This window comes from Pezoporus flaviventris, unplaced genomic scaffold, assembly GCF_033815535.1.
Source record: "Pezoporus flaviventris isolate CSIRO_AGI_PZ_B2104156 unplaced genomic scaffold, CSIRO_AGI_Pfla_v1 ptg000002l, whole genome shotgun sequence".
In the NCBI taxonomy this organism is placed as follows: Eukaryota; Metazoa; Chordata; class Aves; order Psittaciformes; family Psittacidae; genus Pezoporus; species Pezoporus flaviventris.
Window position 1 is genome coordinate 59,793,913 of NW_026892550.1, and position 19,438 is coordinate 59,813,350.

Consider the following 19,438-nt stretch of genomic DNA (forward strand, 5'->3'; position numbering starts at 1 on the left):
AATAGTTGTGTTCTGAACTGTGATCTCAATGTATATATGTATAATCCTTTTTTTTTTTTCTTTTTTCCTTCCTCAACCCTGCTCCCCAATCCAGGGAACATTCAAATTCAAGGCAGAAAGTGATCTCTTCCTTGCTGAACATCACAAATTGTTGCTGTATGATGGCAAACTATCCAGTGCTATTGCTTTTATGTACAATCCAAGGGCTACAGATGCACAACTATGTTTAGAGTCATCCCCTAAGGATAACCCGTCTATTTTTGTTCATTCACCACATGCCCTCATGCTGCAGGTATGTTAACATTTTCATAGATTTGGAGGATACAAATGATTTCTGTTTGAAATCCTAAAAATCGAGTTTGATAGGGACTTGGAAAAGATAGAGAGCTGCCGATAGCTTGAGGTTTTTTTTGGGTTGTCCCTGGTGCTACCTCCCCTGTTTCTTGAATTAATATGGACACACAAGAATCCTAAGAAAAAAGTTGATTTTATCAAAGCTATAACCTAAAAAAAAAGTAATTATTGCAAAGACTGTGTTAACTTGAAGAAAAAAATCCTTCATTTCTAACATATGTTCACGCCTCTAGTGATACTACCTATCTCCATCCTTTGCTCTCTTGATGTGCTACCCTTTCCTTTGAACCCTTTAATCTTTTTTTTTCCCCAGAAGTTTTTCATGTGTTCTGTTTTACAGTTTCAATATCATTAAAGACTTGTTTTAGAAATTGCAAGCCACTTCCTGTATATTCATCTGAATGTCTGCACTGTAGACTGTATCTAAAGCAGTAGGTCAGCTGGCCTGGGCGTTTAATGTGGCTGTGGCAGCCAGTTTACTACTTGCTGTTTCTTTGTATTTGTTAATAATATAAGACTTGTACTGAAGAAATTTCAAAGTGTTTCTAGTGAACTTTTTAGCAGTTTCTGAAGGAGATTTCAGTATTTCTTATTTCTTCTTTGTCAGGATGTGAAAGCAGTCTTAACGCATTCTATCCAAAGTGCTCTGCACTCCATTGGAGGAGTGCAGGTACTTTTCCCTCTCTTTGCACAGTTAGACTATAGGCAATACTCATCGGACCACATTGACACAACTATTTGGTGAGTTCATGTACTTACTGTGTTCTGTTCTTTAAGAAAATTACCTCTTGCTTTATTAAGTGGTGTAGTAGTTTTAATTGTCTTGTGCAACAATGAGTTATGTCTAACAACAAGAAGGTAGCCTTGTTACAGGCAGGACTTCAAAGTATTGTGCTTATTTTTACCAAATTTTTAATGAAAGTTCACACAAAATAAATATGTATGCAATTTTCTACTTCACAATATTTTTTGTGTAACAGAATTACAGACAGTTCTCTTGAGCTCACTCCTGTCTTGGAGAAAATGTACTGGGGAAGCCTTCAGACTTTTTTGGAACATAACTGTTACTCAGTGTTGCTGCCAGGCTTCTCCTCTGATTTCAGCTCCATTTCAGCTCAGTCCAACTTTGGAACATCCATACACAGAAACTGATGGAGCTCCTAAGTTAAAGAGTAGTATTAATAGCAAAGTGTTTACTTTTTAGAATTCTGGTGTAGTTTGCTCTGTTTCATTGCAGAACAATTTCATGACTGTTTAAAGATGATCTACATCCATATTGCTGCTATGAAGGGGTGGTCACAATGTTCCTTCAGCCCATTTGTGCATTCCTGGGCCTCTCCTGAACTGGCTCAGACTTGGGCATTTATGTGATGAATCAGAGATTGGATTCAGCTGCAGACTGAATCAGAGGGGTTTTCAACTGGTTAAGGTCTTGATTCATAGCCACTGGGGGGTGGGGTAGGGCACCAACGTTTCTTCTGGCAGCAGCACAGAGTTGAATTAGCTTGAATCAATACTAAAGCTGTGTTTAGAAAAATATTTCCAGTATCTGCTTGTCTGAAAGCAGTGGGAAGCGGAATGGCATTTGTTACTGATCTTGCCAAAGTTTGCAAATGAAGTACAAAGCAGAGAGGACACACTTAACTGTTGCCTTTCTGCAAGAATGTATTTTTAGAAGAATTTTGCTATTGCATGGTTGTATCAGAATCCAGAATTCTGTTAGAAGTGCATTAATTAAAAGCAAGAAGTTGGAGCTTTCAACATGTAGTCTTGCTTTTTGTTTAAAAATTCTCATCTGTGCATTTATATAACACATTAAATGTATCCTTGGACTGTGTGATGAAAGTGTTAATTTGGAAATACTTTCTGTCTCATTGTAAGTCTTTAAAACATTTTTCTTTACTAAAATGTTATGTTTTTCAGTTCTACTTTATTGGCTTTCATCATGGAGTTGTTGAAGAACTCAATTGCTATGCAAGAACAGATGCTTTCCTGTAAGGGCTTCCTTGTGATAGGTTATAGCTTAGAAAAGGTAGAGAAATTTTTTCTTCATGTCTTACATTGTTTTGAATATTTTTGAGAGAAGTATTTTTCCTAGACTGTTGCAGAGCTCTTCCTTAAGCACGTCTTCTTTTACAGTCTTCCAAAGCCCATGTTACCCGAGCTGTACTAGATCTTTGCCTTGCCTTTTCAAAATACCTGAGCAACTTGCACAATGGGGTGCCCTTGCTGAAGCAGCTGTGTGATCATATTCTCCTTAATCCTGCCATATGGATTCATATTCCAGCACAGGTAAATTTGCTTATCCTTATATATAAAATATCTTGGGATGTAGCTATTTGGGAGTGTTGAGAATAAGCTTGGACTCTCCAAGCATTATAGGTCCTGGCTCTTCAGCAGGTACCATATAGGAACTGTTTTCAGGCTCTGCTTTTCGGCATGTACCTGTCCAGTTTTGCAGACTCCGAAGGTTTTAGGACTTTGGAAACCTGCAATATTCTCCAGAGCAGAGTTGGGAGTGACTTCTGGAGTCCTTGACCCAGTCAGTGTTGTAACCTGAAAAGGAATTTTGGATGGGTTAGTTAGCAAAAAAACCATCAGTTTTTAAGATAAATTATCCTTGGTTTCAGATTTGAAGTCTTCATTTAAATTGATGTGTGCGCTGCAGAGTATTTTTGCTTTGGTGAATCTGTGTTCTCTGAGAATGAACAGTTTTGATGGAAACTTACCAGTTGCTTCAACTTGAAGCCTTTTTGCCAGATTTTTCTGATCCCATTCCATAAGGGTTTGTTTAGCATTTCCAAAACTGAGACAGCAGTAACTGCTACTGTTGAAGTCGTTGTAAAACATTTGTTTGCTACAGCTAAATTAAATTTTAAGTATTATTCAAGTCATTATTTCTCAGAAGAAAATTGAAATATATGTAAATAATCAAGCCTGTAATGAATACTTGAGCCTATAATAAATATGCACCTTCCTATAATACCTCCTGTGTGACCGTATTCTTAACAGGGAGGTTGGACTAGATGATCTCCAGAGGTGCCTTCCAATCTCAGCCATTTGCAATTGTGTGAATACCATGCTTTCTTGCTCCTATGAGCATGGACCAGCTTAAAAAACCAACAGCACTGTAGAAAGAAAATTAAAATTTTTATCAGTTTGCAAAGGTTGTAAGAGCTTTGTGATTGAGCTATGTAGAGAAAATGTATTTCTTTAAGAAATTTTAATAGATGAAATTTAAGAATGCAGTTGTCTGATATAGTGCATTTTTGCTGTAATGATTTTTGATCTCCTGATTGGGTGTTGCAGGTTCAGCTGATCCTGTACACTTACCTGTCTACTGAGTTCATTGGCACTGTTAACATATATGGTGCAGTCCGGAGAGTTGGAACAGTTCTTCTGGTCATGCATACCCTAAAGTATTATTACTGGGTAGTGAATCCCCAGGATCGGAGTGGTATAACTCCCAAAGGCATAGGTGTGTATTCATTTCTAATCTCACAAGTGGATGTTTGTTTTAAAGAAAATGTTGTGTATAGTATATAGAACAGAACCCTAATTGTTCCAGAAAGAATTTTATTTTAATGGGGTGGGTTTACTGTAACAGTTCAAGCAGCGTGCTTTTGTTCACAGGGTTTGGGATTTTTTTTGAAAGCTTCTTTTCCCAGTCTAATGGAAACTTTCTTCAGAAGTCATATCCCTTGTCATCAAAGACCTATGTGTATTAATGCTAGATAGAACTGGTTACAGAACTGGCAGGGTTTGGGAAGTGTAGAGTTGTGCCTGAGAATGTGGTCTCTTTACAGAGCTTGTTCAAGTACTTGACAGTCTTTAATTGGTTTTAATATCTGTTGATGATAGCAGGATAGCTGAAAACAAGCATACTGAGGTTATATGACAGGTGTAGGGATCTGAACTTGTTGGAAAACTGCTTAATAAGTGTGCTTAATCCAGACATCAAGCTCATGGTGAAAGAAGTAATGAGAAAATTAGAACAGGTGTTTAGTACTGGTCATTAACACAGAACATAGGACAAGAGTACTGATTCTAAGAAAGAAGCAAAGGGAGTAGCTGCTTGACTTAGAATTCCAGTAGTCTAAAAGAAACTAGAAGTGAAATGTGTTCCAGCAGAACATAAACACATGCGGATGGAACTGGCACAGATAAGGGAATTAATGCTGTTTGGAAGCATGACTTTACGACTCTTCTAATTGTAGTTTTGTGTTTTATGGGTTTGGGCAGACAGTCTTGGCAAAGGGAGAATAACTTAGATCTCTACTCATTCTGGCAATGAAGAAGGGCTCTGGAATTTCAGAGAAAGCAGCAGGTGATGAAAGAGAGCTAGATGCACTGGGAGTGAGAACTCCTTAGGTTTGTCTGACTTCCTGCTGTCAACTTCCCAAAATGACCAACCCTTCCTGTTTGAGGGTTGCAAAGGTTGTTCTGTTGTATTTTGCATTCTGTAAGGAGCAGCACATGAGTGTTTTCTCCTTTCTTTTTAGTGAAGACATGGATTTACTTCAGTTTCTGAACTGATTTATTGAGCCTGAGTCAAGAGTATGTGTAGGATATCTCACTAATACAGTTTAATGGCTTATTTTGACTAGGCTGGTCTGTATCGAAAATAACAATTCTTAAACCAAATATGCCTGTGGGCCTATACTATGTAAAAGCAGACTGTATGATCACTTACTGTTGCTATTTGCTTTGCTTTTCAATGATGATTAAGACCATAAGAGCTATGAACTTAAGAGTAAACATAAAAACTGTCCCCAGAAATGTATTTGCAACAGTTCATTTGCTTTCTATAGGAAAGCTTTTACTTGGCTTTGACATTTCATTGCACCTGTTTTGTTAACCTTGCCTCTCTAGGGAATTACTCAGTGTTTCAGCATTTAAAACGTTCCTGTGAAAGTCTGTTTCACACAGGAATGGCAGAAGCAAGTCCTTTTGACTTTGAGGTAACAAATGAAGTCATGGCATTGTAAGATAGATTGCTGTTGTGTATGTAGCCAGTGTGTAATAATGGCTTGTAGTTCTTCCACTGAGCTTTAGCAGAACTTCAAAAACAATTGTAAACTGCAAAAATTTGAAATCTGGAAATTCTGACAAAGTTCTCATATCAGTTTTATTCTTTGCATGAAGTTGGTTCATAGGCACTGCAAGGAAGTGTTAATGAATTTAGAGGGGTTTAGAAAACTGTTTAAGAAAAGTTTTAGTAGAACCTCACTGGTTGGTCATTTTGCTAATAAACAGTGAAACGCATTACTGTTGTAGTGGGGAAGGATTTACTTCGAATTGTGCCCTCTTCGTCCAGAAATGCATTTTACTTTTCTTTTTGTGAAAATGCATACTAGTCAAATAAGAACTGTTTATTTCTATTTCATTTATCTACTTTCCTTCTTTTGTAGATGGGCCACGGCCTACTCAAAAAGAGGTTTTATCTCTGCGAGCATTCTTGTTGATGTTCATTAAACAGCTAGTGATGAAGGTAGGATAACTTTAAATCTTGATAAAATATCTAAGTTTCCTTTCATAAAGAAATGTTTTTAAATATAGCCTTTTTTCTAAGAAAACTGAATTTTGTAAGCAAATAAATAGAAATACCATGTAAAGTTCATCTTTTTGTTGTGGCTCTTGCCACAGACAGCAGTGCTAAATATGCATTTTTCCTCCTTTTAAGCTGTTTTTATTTAAAGTGAAGCAGTTAAACCATTAACTTAGAAATGTTTACTACTGGAAAGTAAGTATTTTATTTCATTGTTTTTTTTTTGGTGGGTTTTTTGTTTGTTTGTTTGGTGTTTGTTTTTTTTTTATGGACAAGAACAATACCACCTGCATCAAAAATGCTTAGATTTAAGAGCAAACTTTGACATTAAATGCTGCGGGCAAGGGGGACAGAGGAGGATAAGAAAGACACTATCAATAAGTTTCACAACTGTTAGAGGAATATTGAGATTCAGCAGTTCTACTACTTACAGACTCTTCTTAACCCTTTCCTGTTGTAAGCTTTGACCTCCCTTCATCTCTTGTTTTTGTAGGCTGTCTTCTCCGTGTTTGAATTTGGCTCCCTTTTCCCCTCTTCCCTGTGTTGCCTAAGGGACTAGTGTGTTATCTGTGCTCCTACCCTTAGCCCCAGCAGTTACTGTGAAGTAGTAACTACCAGAAAAGTTCTGCTCTTGACTCTTGTACTCTTACTTCAATTGCAGAACATCCAATTTAAAAAATCGGGGACAATTTAGCCATCAAACTCCAAAAGACTTTCATTAAGTGTCAGCTTAATTTTTTTTTTTTTTATTGTCAAAGATTTTCAACTTGGATGGTTTTGGATAGTGTTTCACAAGGACAGTAAAAAGCCCATAATGAAAGGTTGATTATTCTGCAAATTTTCTACTTGTACAGTAGTGCAAAATATTTTTTGGAAATGAGAGATTTAAAAAAAAATAAATAAAAGCCCTAGAAATGAAGAAGGCTGCTTTTCCCTACCCTCATCCTCTTAGAAACTGTTTGTTTTTATTATATTTTCATCAAAAAGACCTCAAGGCATGTTCCTGACAGAGATGCCATAAATGATTTAAATTTCTGCAAAGTTGATAGCTACTGAAGATAGGATTCTGTAGTGGAAAATAAGAAGCAAACTCAGCTGTAGGCATGCCTACCTAACAAGCTTATAATTAAACACCCAGATCTGCTTTTGAATCCTCCTTGCCACCTTAATGCAATTCTTGTATTAATAGGAAGCTCTCATTGAAATTGTCTTTATCAATTAATGTGTGACTCTAACAATTTCATGTACTATATTACTATCTAGCTTATTTTTATGCCTATATTGGAGTTGTTGTAAAGCACTTTTATAATTTTCAGCAGATATATTTTGGGTAGGGAAAAAGCTGCCTTCTAACTATGAAGCTATTATGGTACCAAGTGAAAACAAATTTGTCGGCTCTGTATATAACCATTGCTTGTAATAATGCTCTTTTGGAAGCAGTACTTTTGTGTGTGAAGGATGATTGTTAGTAACCTGATTATTTTTTTTTTTTTTAAAGGACTATGGAATAAAAGAGGATGAATTGCAGGCAATCCTCAATTATCTGCTCACTATACATGAGGTAATTTTTAATTTAGGGGGTGTGTGGGAGGAGAGGTGTAATACTACTACTATTTGTGACCACCAAATAGTGAAATATTTTCAAATATTACCTTCTTTATGCCACAAGATGGCTCTGCAGAGGAAGTAGCAAAGATTGTCCAACTCTAGTGTAGTGTGCTGAATTGCCAGTATTTCTGCAGTGATTTAAGCACTATGTTCAATGTTAGATTGAAGTTCATTAAGCCAGTAAGTCAAAATGCTTTCTTATGTTGTTCTGCAAACTGTTTTACCAAGCAGAAAAACAGATGGTGAGACTGACTTAAAAAAAAAAAGACCAAACCTTGTTTTAAGCTGCCTAAGTAATATTTTTTGTTTTGTTTTTCTCTCCTTTTTATTTTGCTTCTTAAATAAAACAATAAAATTGAAAACACGCATTAAAAAATAAAGATATATGTTAATGGCATCTAAGAGAATTATATAAACTTAATTGGGAGAAAACATTGGTTACCACTGATACATCTGCATCTTCATATTTTAGCACCAGGAAAAGGCACTTTGTGCCAGATGCAACATCAAAGACAAAGGAAATGGGGACATAAATCTAACTGATCACATCTCTGTAAGGGTGCTTGAAATGGGCAAAATAAGGAATTAATTGAACTTCATTTCAAGCAGTATGGATTTTTTTTCTTCTTTTGTTTACCACCTATATTTTCCTTTTATTCTCTGTGCTGGTTACTGCTACTTGGTAGTACCATGGACAAGTAATTTAAATCATTCTATTTCATATGATGATGTAAAAAATAAGAATCTTGGTAACATGTATGAGTAAACCAAAATAGCATAAGCTTTTTGTAGCTTTGAGATGAGGAGGTGATATTTTAACAACCCTAAGAGTTTACATCGTCAAGTCTAAAAGATCCATGAAGTCTGAATCCCATAGGTTTGTAAATTCTGAAAAACATAAACAAATAAGAGTAAAATTCAACCTTCTCATAGAGCTCATTCATCAATGGTTGCACCTATAATGTAAGCTAATAATATCAGTTGAATACAGTTGTTCAGGGGGTGTAAAACTGTTTTTTTAATAGAGAAAGAATCAGAATACTTTTGTTCAAATTGTTAGAAATAGTAGTGTATTTTGGTTTGTCTATTTTATTTTTTTTTCTTTAAATAAGCTTTCATTTCAATACCACAAAGAACGGGAAAAGACAGTTGCATTCCTACTCCATAGGTGATTTTTAGTTATAATTAACTTGGGACAAATTAATAAATGGTAGCTTAGAGTGCTTTAGACAAACAATATGGAAGGCTTTACTGTGCAGCTTGAATTACCCATTTTAAATGTTGTCTGTGGCAGGTGATGGTATTTTTTTTTCTTGGGTGGACATTTATTAGAAGAGATTTTGCATTAAACACCACCTTGTGCCCCTGAAAGCATACAGCCGTTCTTGTGCTGCTCCTGTGTAGTAAAAGAACAGGAAACATACATGCAAACAGATGAGCATGTGTGTGGAATGAAGTAACATAGTCCAGTAGTCCATTCACTTACAAAGGCTTGCATCACAAACACAAATATATCACTCTAAAAACAGTTTTGGGATTTTTTGGTAACATTTTCTCCTGCACTTGCCTTTCATTTCTATGCATCTTTTGATTCTGGACTGGTTGATTTGGGCCTTAGTTTACTGTTACTCTCCAGATGATTTTGAAATGTTTTCTAGGGGTTCTTTTAGCCAAAGAAATGTTCTAGCGATACGCATTTTTAATTCAAATTTGTAACTTTCATTTAACAGGATGACAATCTAATGGATGTCTTGCAATTGCTTGTTGCTCTGATGTCAGAGCATCCCAGTTCTATGATTCCTGCTTTTGATCAGAGGAATGGATTACAGTAAGTTTGAATTTTGTAAGTTGGCAAAAGGAGATAGTATTTTGACTGTTTTGCTGCTTTCTTGAATTCCCATGAAATCTAAAACGTCCTTGTCAGTGTATGTGTTGCAGTCTTAGACTGCTCATCTTGGAGATTTTTTGGCCTGGAGATTTTTGTGTCCAGGTGTTCTTTTGACAAGAGGTGATGTTGGATTTATTATCAGTGAGGTGTTTTTTTTTTAATGTTTTCAAGCTGTCAGTCACACTTAAGTAGGTAGTGATCAATTTGGGTTAGTCTGTGCATTGATGTTAAGTCTTCGTCTACTAGCGCTTAGTCCTTAGCCTCCCATTCTTGCATATGTTTTAGAACTGAAAGTGGGCTGACAAAAATTGGTTCAGATTTCTTCTGATCTTCTTTATTTCCCCCTTCTCCCCTCCTTTTTTTTTTTACATGTAGAGCATTACTGGTATTTTGCAGAAGAAATCTTTTGTTTAAATTCAACACTTTCTGGTATGGTTTGTTCACAGTCTCTTTTTGCTAACAAACAGCAAAGTATGGTTTAACACCACTGTGAGAGAAAAGTAGGCAAAGTTGCAAGTTCTAGTAACAGTAAAAGCGCAAGAGAAGATCTGCTGGAAAAAGACTTAGTTATGACTGATTTTGTGTTGTGGCTTGCAGAGGGTGGTCACATCATGGGACTTTTTTAGTCTAAAATGAACATGCCTGGACGTAGTGGGGGAGGAATTGAAATAGGCAGACAAATGAAAGAACTATTCCTAGATGGGTATGTGGAATAGTAATTCTCTTGCTGTGTAAAGGCAGAGTCTCAATTCATACATTTTGTTGCACCTATTGGTTAACCCCTATTTATACATATATTTTTTTCAGTTGCCCTTTCTCAAGAGACAACATTCAGGCCTGTTCATAATTGTTTTCCCCCATTTTAGTGTTAGGCTGGCTTTTTTTACCTATTTTCTTCAGCTTTGACTTCATTTGTATGGTAATGTATTATGCTATGGGAAACTAATAAAACCTCTAAATAATACAGTATTTGAATGTCATGTTGAATCTCCAATGGAATATGTTTGTTTTTATTTAACAACTGGCAGTAGACACTTTCTTTTTTATTAACTGTTATATGGGCAAGTCAGTATGAATAGTGAGTCCAGAGTGAGAAATCGCTTTGTTTTCCTGCCTTGTTACATTTTTTTTCTCTTGTATTTTCTCCAGTCTCTTAACAGGTTGTTTGTATTCATATTGATACATCTACTTTTTGCAATTAAAACACCATATTCTTGAAATTTAAAAATAATTTTACAAAGCTTTGTAAATATTTGGAGGTTTTTAATAATTTAAATTTAAGAAGTAACAAATCTATTAAAGAAATAATAAGGGTAAGGAAATATTTTTTTTTTCCCTGTGCAGTTAGGTAACCTTCATACTGTTCTGTTAAGACAAGCAGTAAAGTGGATTATATTGCTTGAATTAACATTGTAAAATGGGCTTGCTCATTTGTTTGATTCTTTAGTTGCTGTGGCTGTAACTTTCTCCAAGATAAGTTACTTGTTACAGATAACTGTGTTTTAATCACTTCTAGGTTTTCACTTAAATTGTAGTATAGAACTGTTTTGTTTCTGTTTTTTTTCTTAGTTTAGGTAGGTAATATTTTTAGGTATTTGAAAGTGAAGGAAAGTATAACGAATGATGAATACTCAGTTATGTATAGATAAGGACTAAAAAAACTTAAGTCAGTCCTTCGAACTCTTTACAGTTGGCTGATCTAAGATGCGCTATTGTAACATGGGATATTTTTTAAAGATTCAAGAATAACTGAAATTAGATTTTTACTTCTTTTTTTTTTTTTTTTTAACCCTAATAAAGTGATATAAATTTCTTAAAAATTTTTCTCAGCAGTTGTTCACAGTAAAGGCTGAGCATTGTGCCTTCTGTGAAGTTCCAGCTTCATTTCATGGAGCATTAGGAAATTAATTTTTTTTTTTTCCAGAGCTTAGTAGCCTACATTAGGTATAAGCTAAATTATATTTCACAAATTCAAAGGTCTATCCAATACCGTGAACCACAGCCCAACTAAAATCAGATAGTGACAAGCAGTGAGTGAAGTTAGATGCAATTGATAAATACATTTTGATGTCTTACTTTTTATGGGAGATTAGCAAGGATCAAAATCTTCCATTTGTTATTCTTCCCACTGACAGGAGGCCAATGTTAGAATTTTTCACTGTATAAATAAGCTATATTTAATGAAAGAATAAATGCAAATAAACTTTTGAGGAGCTAAGATTAAATACTAGTGTGATTTCTTTTTACTCTGGGGAGTGGCAGGCATGGATACATGTGATAAGATCTGTGCAGAGTTACAGATTGAATTGGTAATGTAAAATACATTTAAGGTTATTGGACACTTCCCACTGTAAGACTGTACTTTCAATTATTTATTAATTTACTAGACTTTTATCAGTTACACTGACACTTTCCCTGCTGTGTTTTTTACACCCATTTTCTTTCTTGGTGAAACTTCAGTAAGAATCTTTCAGCTAGTCAAGTCTAGTACTTTGCTACAGACATGCCCATTGCTCTCTTCAGCTTTATTTTAAACCTTCTCCATGGAGAATCATAACAGGATGTAGAGCACAATTAGATGGAGGTGAAGAGCAGAAACCACTGGAGGTGAAATGAGAATGCCTTCTGACTTTGTGCCTTCCTCCCTCCCTCTGAGGGTGCAACAGTGTGCACAGATGTCAAATATTAGTGCTGGTAATAAATCCCACTCCATACATGGCAATTCCCATCCAGCCACATTTATACCAAAACAACACTTAGTTTTCTGGATAAAATACCAGATTAAGACAGTTCCCAATATAGGGATTGTAGCAGCCTTTCATAGCATGTTTTACGTGTTGATATTTGGGAGGAATTTAAATTTTATTAAAAATCTCTATATCTAATTATAAAATGAGAAATCACAAACTATTGTGATGTTAACGGAAATGTCATGCTGTTTTTTGTAGTTAGTAATTCTTTTAAAGCAGGATCATATACAAATTTATTTGCAGTTAACTGAGTTAATTTGTCTTTCCAAAAATTGCTGTGTATTTCAATTGTTTTAGAAAGCCTTGTGTTCTCTCCATTTAGGGTTGTCTACAAGCTTTTAGCATCACAAAGTGAAGGCATCAGGGTGCAAGCTCTAAAAGTGATGGGATATTTCCTAAAGCATCTGGCTCCAAAGTAAGTACTGGTTTAGGTCTTGAAACACCCCCCACCCCACCCCCCCCAGTGAAGGAAAAAAGGTAGGTTGTGACACATATGACATATATTGTTTTGTGTATATGTTGTTTATATATGTATTATTATGTATGTATTATGTATGTTATTTGTTAATGTATGTATATGTTATTTGGTTATTTTGGTTATACATGCATGTTTGTATGTAAAGTAAAAAAAGCCATATTGGAGGTTAATCACTAAATATGCTTCATTGAATTGAAGCTACTATTCTTCAAGTACTCTTCAATTTGTTTGTCATTACTACATTTCTGATGTGGTGGAATTACTTGTTATTGGCAACTGGTGTCCAGGCATTATCACTTCCTAACCAAGGTCATTTAATAGTTTTTTGTGTTATGGCTGTCTGTTTTTTCAAATGGTCTTTTTCCATAATTCTGCTGAAATTGGTAGCAGGAATTAGACTAGTAAGATTTGGACCCTGTGTTACTTACTGAGAACTAGATTTAGTATGTCTCTAGCTGCCTACAATAGTAGATAATTACTGAGATCGCTGTCCATGGTTATATTTTTGAATGAAATGAGGACAAAGATGCCCTTTCCATAGTAGTTATCAAGAAATTCCTAAGGGTGTATTTCAGCTTTTAGGGCTCAGGGTGGGTGGGCCGCGTTTATGGATGAAAGCTAGATCTTTCCTGTCTGACTTCAGGGGGATGACTTGTTCTTTCAGAATTTTGAATCCATGCCCTTTTTCTTAACCAAAAGTGAAAGACTTGGAGAGTAAAAAAGAAAAAAAGGTTTTTGCAATTTCATATTTCTTGAGGCAAACTTTTTAAACTTTTTTTCCCCTAAAGCAAGTTGAACACGTAAGTTTATTTTATCTTTCTGTGCTATTTTAGGAGAAAAGCTGAAGTCATGCTTGGACATGGATTGTTCTCTTTGTTGGCTGAAAGGCTGATGCTTCAGACAAGTTTAATCACCATGACCACATACAATGTCCTATTTGAGGTAGTAATATACTGTAGTTAGGATCCAATCTTCCTAATTACTTGTAAGACATTGTTAGAAAATTGCTTACATATTTGTGCTGATATGTTCCAGATGACATTAAACCTTAGTGTCATGCTGCTGAGCGCTGCTTTTTTCTTTTTTCCAAAGCTGACTACTTGAGATCCAACCCTCCCTTAACTTGGTTATGCTCATTATAAACAATTCGAGTTAATGAGTAACCTGAGTGTCTCAAGCAGACACTCATATGTATGTAGAATTTTATTATAGCAATGATCTTGCCTTATGATGATTGTTCTGGTTAGATTGAGGTTTCTTTTCCAGTGTATTTAAAATAACAGTGTGTGCTTAAGAGGAAAAAAAAATGTAGTTCAGAATAAAATTTTAGGGACAGAATGAAATAAATTTTCCAGAAAGACAGCAAATGAGTTTTTTGGGATAATTTTTAGAACTATGGTGAAATAACAATGGTGCTGTATGAAGGATGTTATCCAACTATTTTTCAGTAAGCTGTCTTTATGAGCATTGATATGACATCTTCTTCTTTCTTGCTAGATTCTGACTGAACAGATTTGCACTCAAGTGATACATAAACAACATCCTGACCCAGATTCAACAGTGAAGATACAAAATCCTCGTAAGAATAATACATGTTTCCAAATGCTGCCATAAAAAAAGTCTGCTCTAAAAAGAACATGAGAAAGCTTATTAATTTCATCCATCGGTCTTAATTCTCATCTTAGTTTTACGTTGTCTTTCATGTTAAAAGAAAGATAATGTGCATTTAGTTGGAGTTACTTAGGAAGTATGTGTCCATAGCCTTTTGAAAGAAGTTTTATGTGTCTAAATGTGTATGTAGTTCATAACTCACCCTTTTTGGCTGTGCAGTCATGTTATGAAATGTTTTTTCAAGACTTGCATGCACAGGATACTTTGATTTAATACATGTTAAGGTTCCAGCAAAATTCTGATTGCATTATTTAATGATGTCAGACTAAAATTACCTGAAATATGGAAACAACCCTCATCTTAAATTACATTCAGTATGACAACACTAGATGGAAAGTAGTAAAAATGTATCTGCTCACTGTTTTGGTTAGCTTACTTTATGGGAAATATCTTGATATGAAACTTTAGATGTCTTTTGAACTAAGCGAAAATACTGATCTCCTCACCTGAATTATAGGTATCATTAATGTGTTCTGTATATAATACAATGGACTTATGATAGCTTTGGGAGTTAATTTTTTCTGAGAAATAATAGATTTTTCACTTTCATGGCTGCTTTAGTAGGTCATAGTTGTGAGTTTGCTTCATGTGGAAAGTTGGGGAAGAGAAAGCAAAGCAAAGCAGATACAGAGGAAAGAAATCTGGTTGCAGTATGCCATTTGCGTTGTGGTAAATCTGTCCAAAGCAAGAGATGCAGGGACATTTCTGTGTCTTTCTTTTAATATTTTTGAAGTTGGCAGTCACTGCTGTGGTTAATACAGATTATTTGTAGTGTGAGGTATGAGTATGGAATTATCTAGGTCTAGCAGGCAGAGTTACTTCTAAAGTAATTTTTTTAAGATCAGTGCTGATATTATCAGATAAGGAATTTCTCTTTTTAAAGAAATTGTCCAAGGTGAACTAAAAGTGTCGTAGCAACTGTGTTCAAATTGCAGCATCATTTATTTACAAAATTTGCTTTAAAAGAAAGTAATTAGAACAGTGACTGTCTCAGTGCTTCAGAAAGTAGAATATACCCATAATTTTGATTGTCTCCTAAAGCAGAGAAAGCATCATGCTCATAAGAGATGAAATTTTGTATCAGGAGGGTTTTGTCCCCTTTCTCAGAGTTTTAGAAATTGTTAGGTATAATGGAAGTTGTTTAAATTCTTTGAAAATTCTGTATTAAGGTAGAGCAAAATCTACATATTTTTCTCATAGATTGCTTTTGTAACGAATGCATTCTATTATGTGAATTTCCTTAGAAAAAGGTTCTGACAGATTGATAGCTTCTCATTTGTCATGTGGTAACATTTGTGTTGCTTAAACATGATAGTTAAAAAAAAAAAATCAGAATAATTTAACTTAGCTTCCATTTTCTTCAGCTGCACAGGCCTTCGAATCTCCCTAATGGTGACCAGGTTTGAAATGTCTTGGAAGAAGGGATTTTAGTTAAACCTTTTACTCAAATAGAGATGTGCTTTTTCTCAGCATAAAACTTTTTTATGTAACATCACTTTTCTTGTACAAAAAATACTGGAAGGTGTGCCATATTTTTTTGCTGTGCTTAATAATAATTTGTTGCATATGAACTGTTTTTACAGAGATTTTGAAGGTTATTGCAATCCTGCTACGTAATTCTCCACAATGTCCAGAAACTCTGGAGGTTCGGCGAGCATTTCTGTCAGATATGATTAAACTTTTTAATAACAGCAGAGAAAATAGGAGGTAAGACAACTTGCTTGTAAGTAAGCAACAGGGTCTCCTATTAAATTAGACTCATTAAGCAGATACAGCTTTACAGCTGTTCAGCAAATTCTATATTATAGTCTTCAATATGTAAAATCAGATAAGTTTTCACATAGCAGTTGTTTTAAACATGCTGAATTCTTGATTTAGCAGAAGTGTATTTCTAAGGTAGATTTTGAAATTTGATTAAACAGCATGTGTGCGTTTCGCAGGAGTTTGTTGCAGTGCTCTGTCTGGCAGGAGTGGATGCTTTCCCTTTGCTGTTTTAATCCAAAGACTTCTGAGGAACAGAAGATAACTGAGATGGTGTACACCATATTTCGAATTCTGCTCTACCATGCAATCAAGTATGAGTGGGGTGGCTGGCGTGTTTGGGTGGATACGCTGTCAATCACACATTCAAAGGTGAGTGTTTGAAATAGTTGTGAAATTCTGATTTAGATTTAGAGCCTTGAAGTGCTATAACATACAGTAAGATAGTCTTGAAGTGATGGGTGGTACTTAAATAAAAGCTCAGTGTTTATGTTTGTTATTGGGCTTAACTTTCAAATATTTGACAGTTAAATGTTAATTTTATTGTTTGAACACGAGTATTTTTTGTTGTTGCTTGGGGTTGAAAACATATAAGTTAGAAGGGAGCTTTTTTCCTTACATTTGAAGTACAAGTTTTCTACAGCTGATGTATTTTAACAATTGGCTTTAAACTAGTAGACCCCAATGGCAAGGGGTTCTAGGGAACTAGGTGATCTTTAAGGTTCCTTTCAACCCAAACCATTCAATGATTCTACGATAAATTGTGATAGTGTTAGTTTATGCTGGAAATGGCCCATATTTTCAAAAATGAGATAATGAAATTTCAGCATTTCTGCAAAATTTTAGTGCTGGTTTTGCTTTTTAATAAGGGCATGAACACAAGGTGGCGCACCACATCTATTCATAAACAAAAAATACCTTTTTAGTAACATCAAAAGGCTGTAAAACGAACCAGTAAAAGCAAAGAAATCAAAGTTAAGACAGCTGCTTCAGCTGTTAAGCTGTCATGGAATACAGGGTGAGAACACAAATCCTTTGCAGTATGAATGAGACTATTACCCTTTGCTATTCTTCAGTCGGATTTTTTTGTTGTTCCAACCAGAATTATATCATAAAAATTATTAGTGGATTTTTGAACAAGGCTCAGTAGTATAAAGGATAACTGCCCTGCCTTATTCTAAACAAAAGAGTGAGATCAGCCTGGGCCTCATAATAATTATTCTGGTTTATCAGAAATATGTACATGAGATGAATTAAATTAAAATTATACATTTATAAATGTGTGAAACTTAATGGTGTGAAAAGGCCATCTGTGAACACTAAAGATCACTGTATGATTCTAAGGAGTTGTTAGCATTTCTCAAGTCTTTGATTTTGTGCGAGTTTGTTTTTCTCAAGAAAAACTCAGTCTCTGCAGACAGCAAGAATACTGTTATTTTTGCAGGTCTATTTACTGCATTCGTAGCGCAATGGTGGATTACTGGGCTATGGGGAGACAAATGTAGAAACCTGTGTAGTAAAAGTGTGTGAAATAATATCATTAGTCACTTACCTAAGTGGAATCCAGGTGCAAAGAGCCCAGGGCCAAATTTTAACCCTTACAGAGATCATGTTGTAGTCATTGAAGTAGCCTTAATCTTCTTTTGTGTCTTCAAAAAACCTGTTTGCTCTCTTTCTCCCAGGTTGTAGAAGGTGTGGGTGGGTAGACTGTACAATAGCAAGCTACAGCCAGAGTAAAGATCCCTAATGTGCTTTTATAGATACTGGCATAATTTAAAGCATTTGTGTGATTGCTGGGGAACTGTCCCTGGGGAAAGCTGGAGAGGTGAGTGAAGGAAGGCCACCTTTCTGTCTCTGTTATACAGAGCTCTGGTGTATTGAATTCAAAAGTTATCTAGCGCATGAACTTATAAGCTGTAGTTCTATTCTTAGACTCTTTTTGTAAGATAATGTAATGTCAGAAATACCATTTAAACAGCTTCTGTGTCAAAATGACTAACCAACGGTCTGGAGTTTACAGACAAAAAAAAAAAAATATTATTGTGATGCCACAGCCAGATGTTAAGGAAAAAGCCACAGTTTTAGAATATACTAAAAAAATTGAGCTACAGATAATGTTCCTCACCCTCCTTCCTGCACCTCCCCCCCCCAAAGGCTGTATGTTTTTGTGCAATACCATAGTGAATGAGAAAATGACATGCTTCACTCTTTGTATTTCTCAATTTTGGTTCCTGGAATGCTGACATAGTGAAGAATCCTTGGTTGTAGAAGTAACTTCGTGTATCAGTTTTCCCAAGTCTAGCTTGTTGGCTTTCTAGTCAATATGTAAGGACTGTGCTTCCAACCTACTTCAGAGGAAGCTGAACAATGGCAAAGTTTAAAGTGTGTGTGTGTCAACGTGGGCAGAGCTGGTGGCAGAGTGGTGGTGTAATTTTGAAGGAATCATAAAGGTGTTAGGTTTATTTGGACATTGTTGCTAATATTCTCCAGTTTCAGAAGCCTAGACAGAAATGATTAAACAAAAGCACCCAGAAACTAGCTTAGCAATAGTGATTCGAATGATGATGCAATAAGGAAGGATTTTAAAATGGGATTATATATTTGTCATTTGAACTTTTTATAAATAATATATGCAGTTTATGCAGCTAGCAATATAAAGCTACATAATATTTCATAACTTTTAATTACAGAAGCATAATTAGGAGAAATCACAGAAAAATCTTTGTGATAAAACCTTACAAATCACTTGAAGATGTCCACATAAACTGATATTAATATATAATAATAATTATTTGTTATTCCCTCTAATTTTACTTGTTTTGAATATTCTTGTATCCTTTTATACCGAGATTCATATATCTTCACACGTAACATAGTGTAGACATAATTCAGTGGGCAAATTGTTTGATGCTAAGTGCATCTCAGATATTTTTGATTTCCAGCATGCTTTCAAAGTGTAGTGAGAATTACGGGAACAGAAATATTTCCTTAATATTGCTAAGAGAATAACCAATTTGTGTTTTTATTATTTCATCTCTAATTGTATTGGGTTACTGCTTATTTTTCCTTTTTACAGCCTTTGCACTATTCTTGCCACTAATTTATAACACCATTCTGTGATAAAGAACTAGTACATAAAGGACTAGTGTTACAGAATTGGATAGGTTTTGCAGAGCTACACATCAAGATACATGCAGCTGCTATAAAAAGCCGAAGAAACTCAATTGCAATTTTATTGTCCAGTTTGATAGATTTCCTGCCACCTTTGTAGCAGGGAAGCTGTTTGTCACTGTAACCCTCTCCTCCAACAGCTGCACAACGTTTTATAAGCAGCAGTGGTTTTCTAGCATAATTGCACTACATTGGTTTTCTTGCACTCA

At 35.1% G+C, this 19,438-nt stretch overlaps 1 protein-coding gene across 1 annotated transcript in view; it reads left to right on the forward strand.

Annotated features, from left to right (window-relative positions):
* LRBA (LPS responsive beige-like anchor protein) overlaps positions 1-19,438 on the forward strand; it is a 401,040-nt gene that overhangs the window by 49,837 nt on the left and 331,765 nt on the right. The window contains exons 10-22 of the mRNA XM_061440892.1: positions 95-292; positions 962-1,095; positions 2,278-2,386; positions 2,494-2,646; positions 3,664-3,832; positions 5,766-5,845; positions 7,401-7,463; positions 9,241-9,338; positions 12,471-12,563; positions 13,460-13,568; positions 14,124-14,205; positions 15,881-16,004; positions 16,238-16,430. Coding sequence (XP_061296876.1) covers positions 95-292; positions 962-1,095; positions 2,278-2,386; positions 2,494-2,646; positions 3,664-3,832; positions 5,766-5,845; positions 7,401-7,463; positions 9,241-9,338; positions 12,471-12,563; positions 13,460-13,568; positions 14,124-14,205; positions 15,881-16,004; positions 16,238-16,430 — 1,605 coding nt within the window. The remainder of the gene's footprint in view (positions 1-94; positions 293-961; positions 1,096-2,277; positions 2,387-2,493; positions 2,647-3,663; positions 3,833-5,765; positions 5,846-7,400; positions 7,464-9,240; positions 9,339-12,470; positions 12,564-13,459; positions 13,569-14,123; positions 14,206-15,880; positions 16,005-16,237; positions 16,431-19,438) is intronic.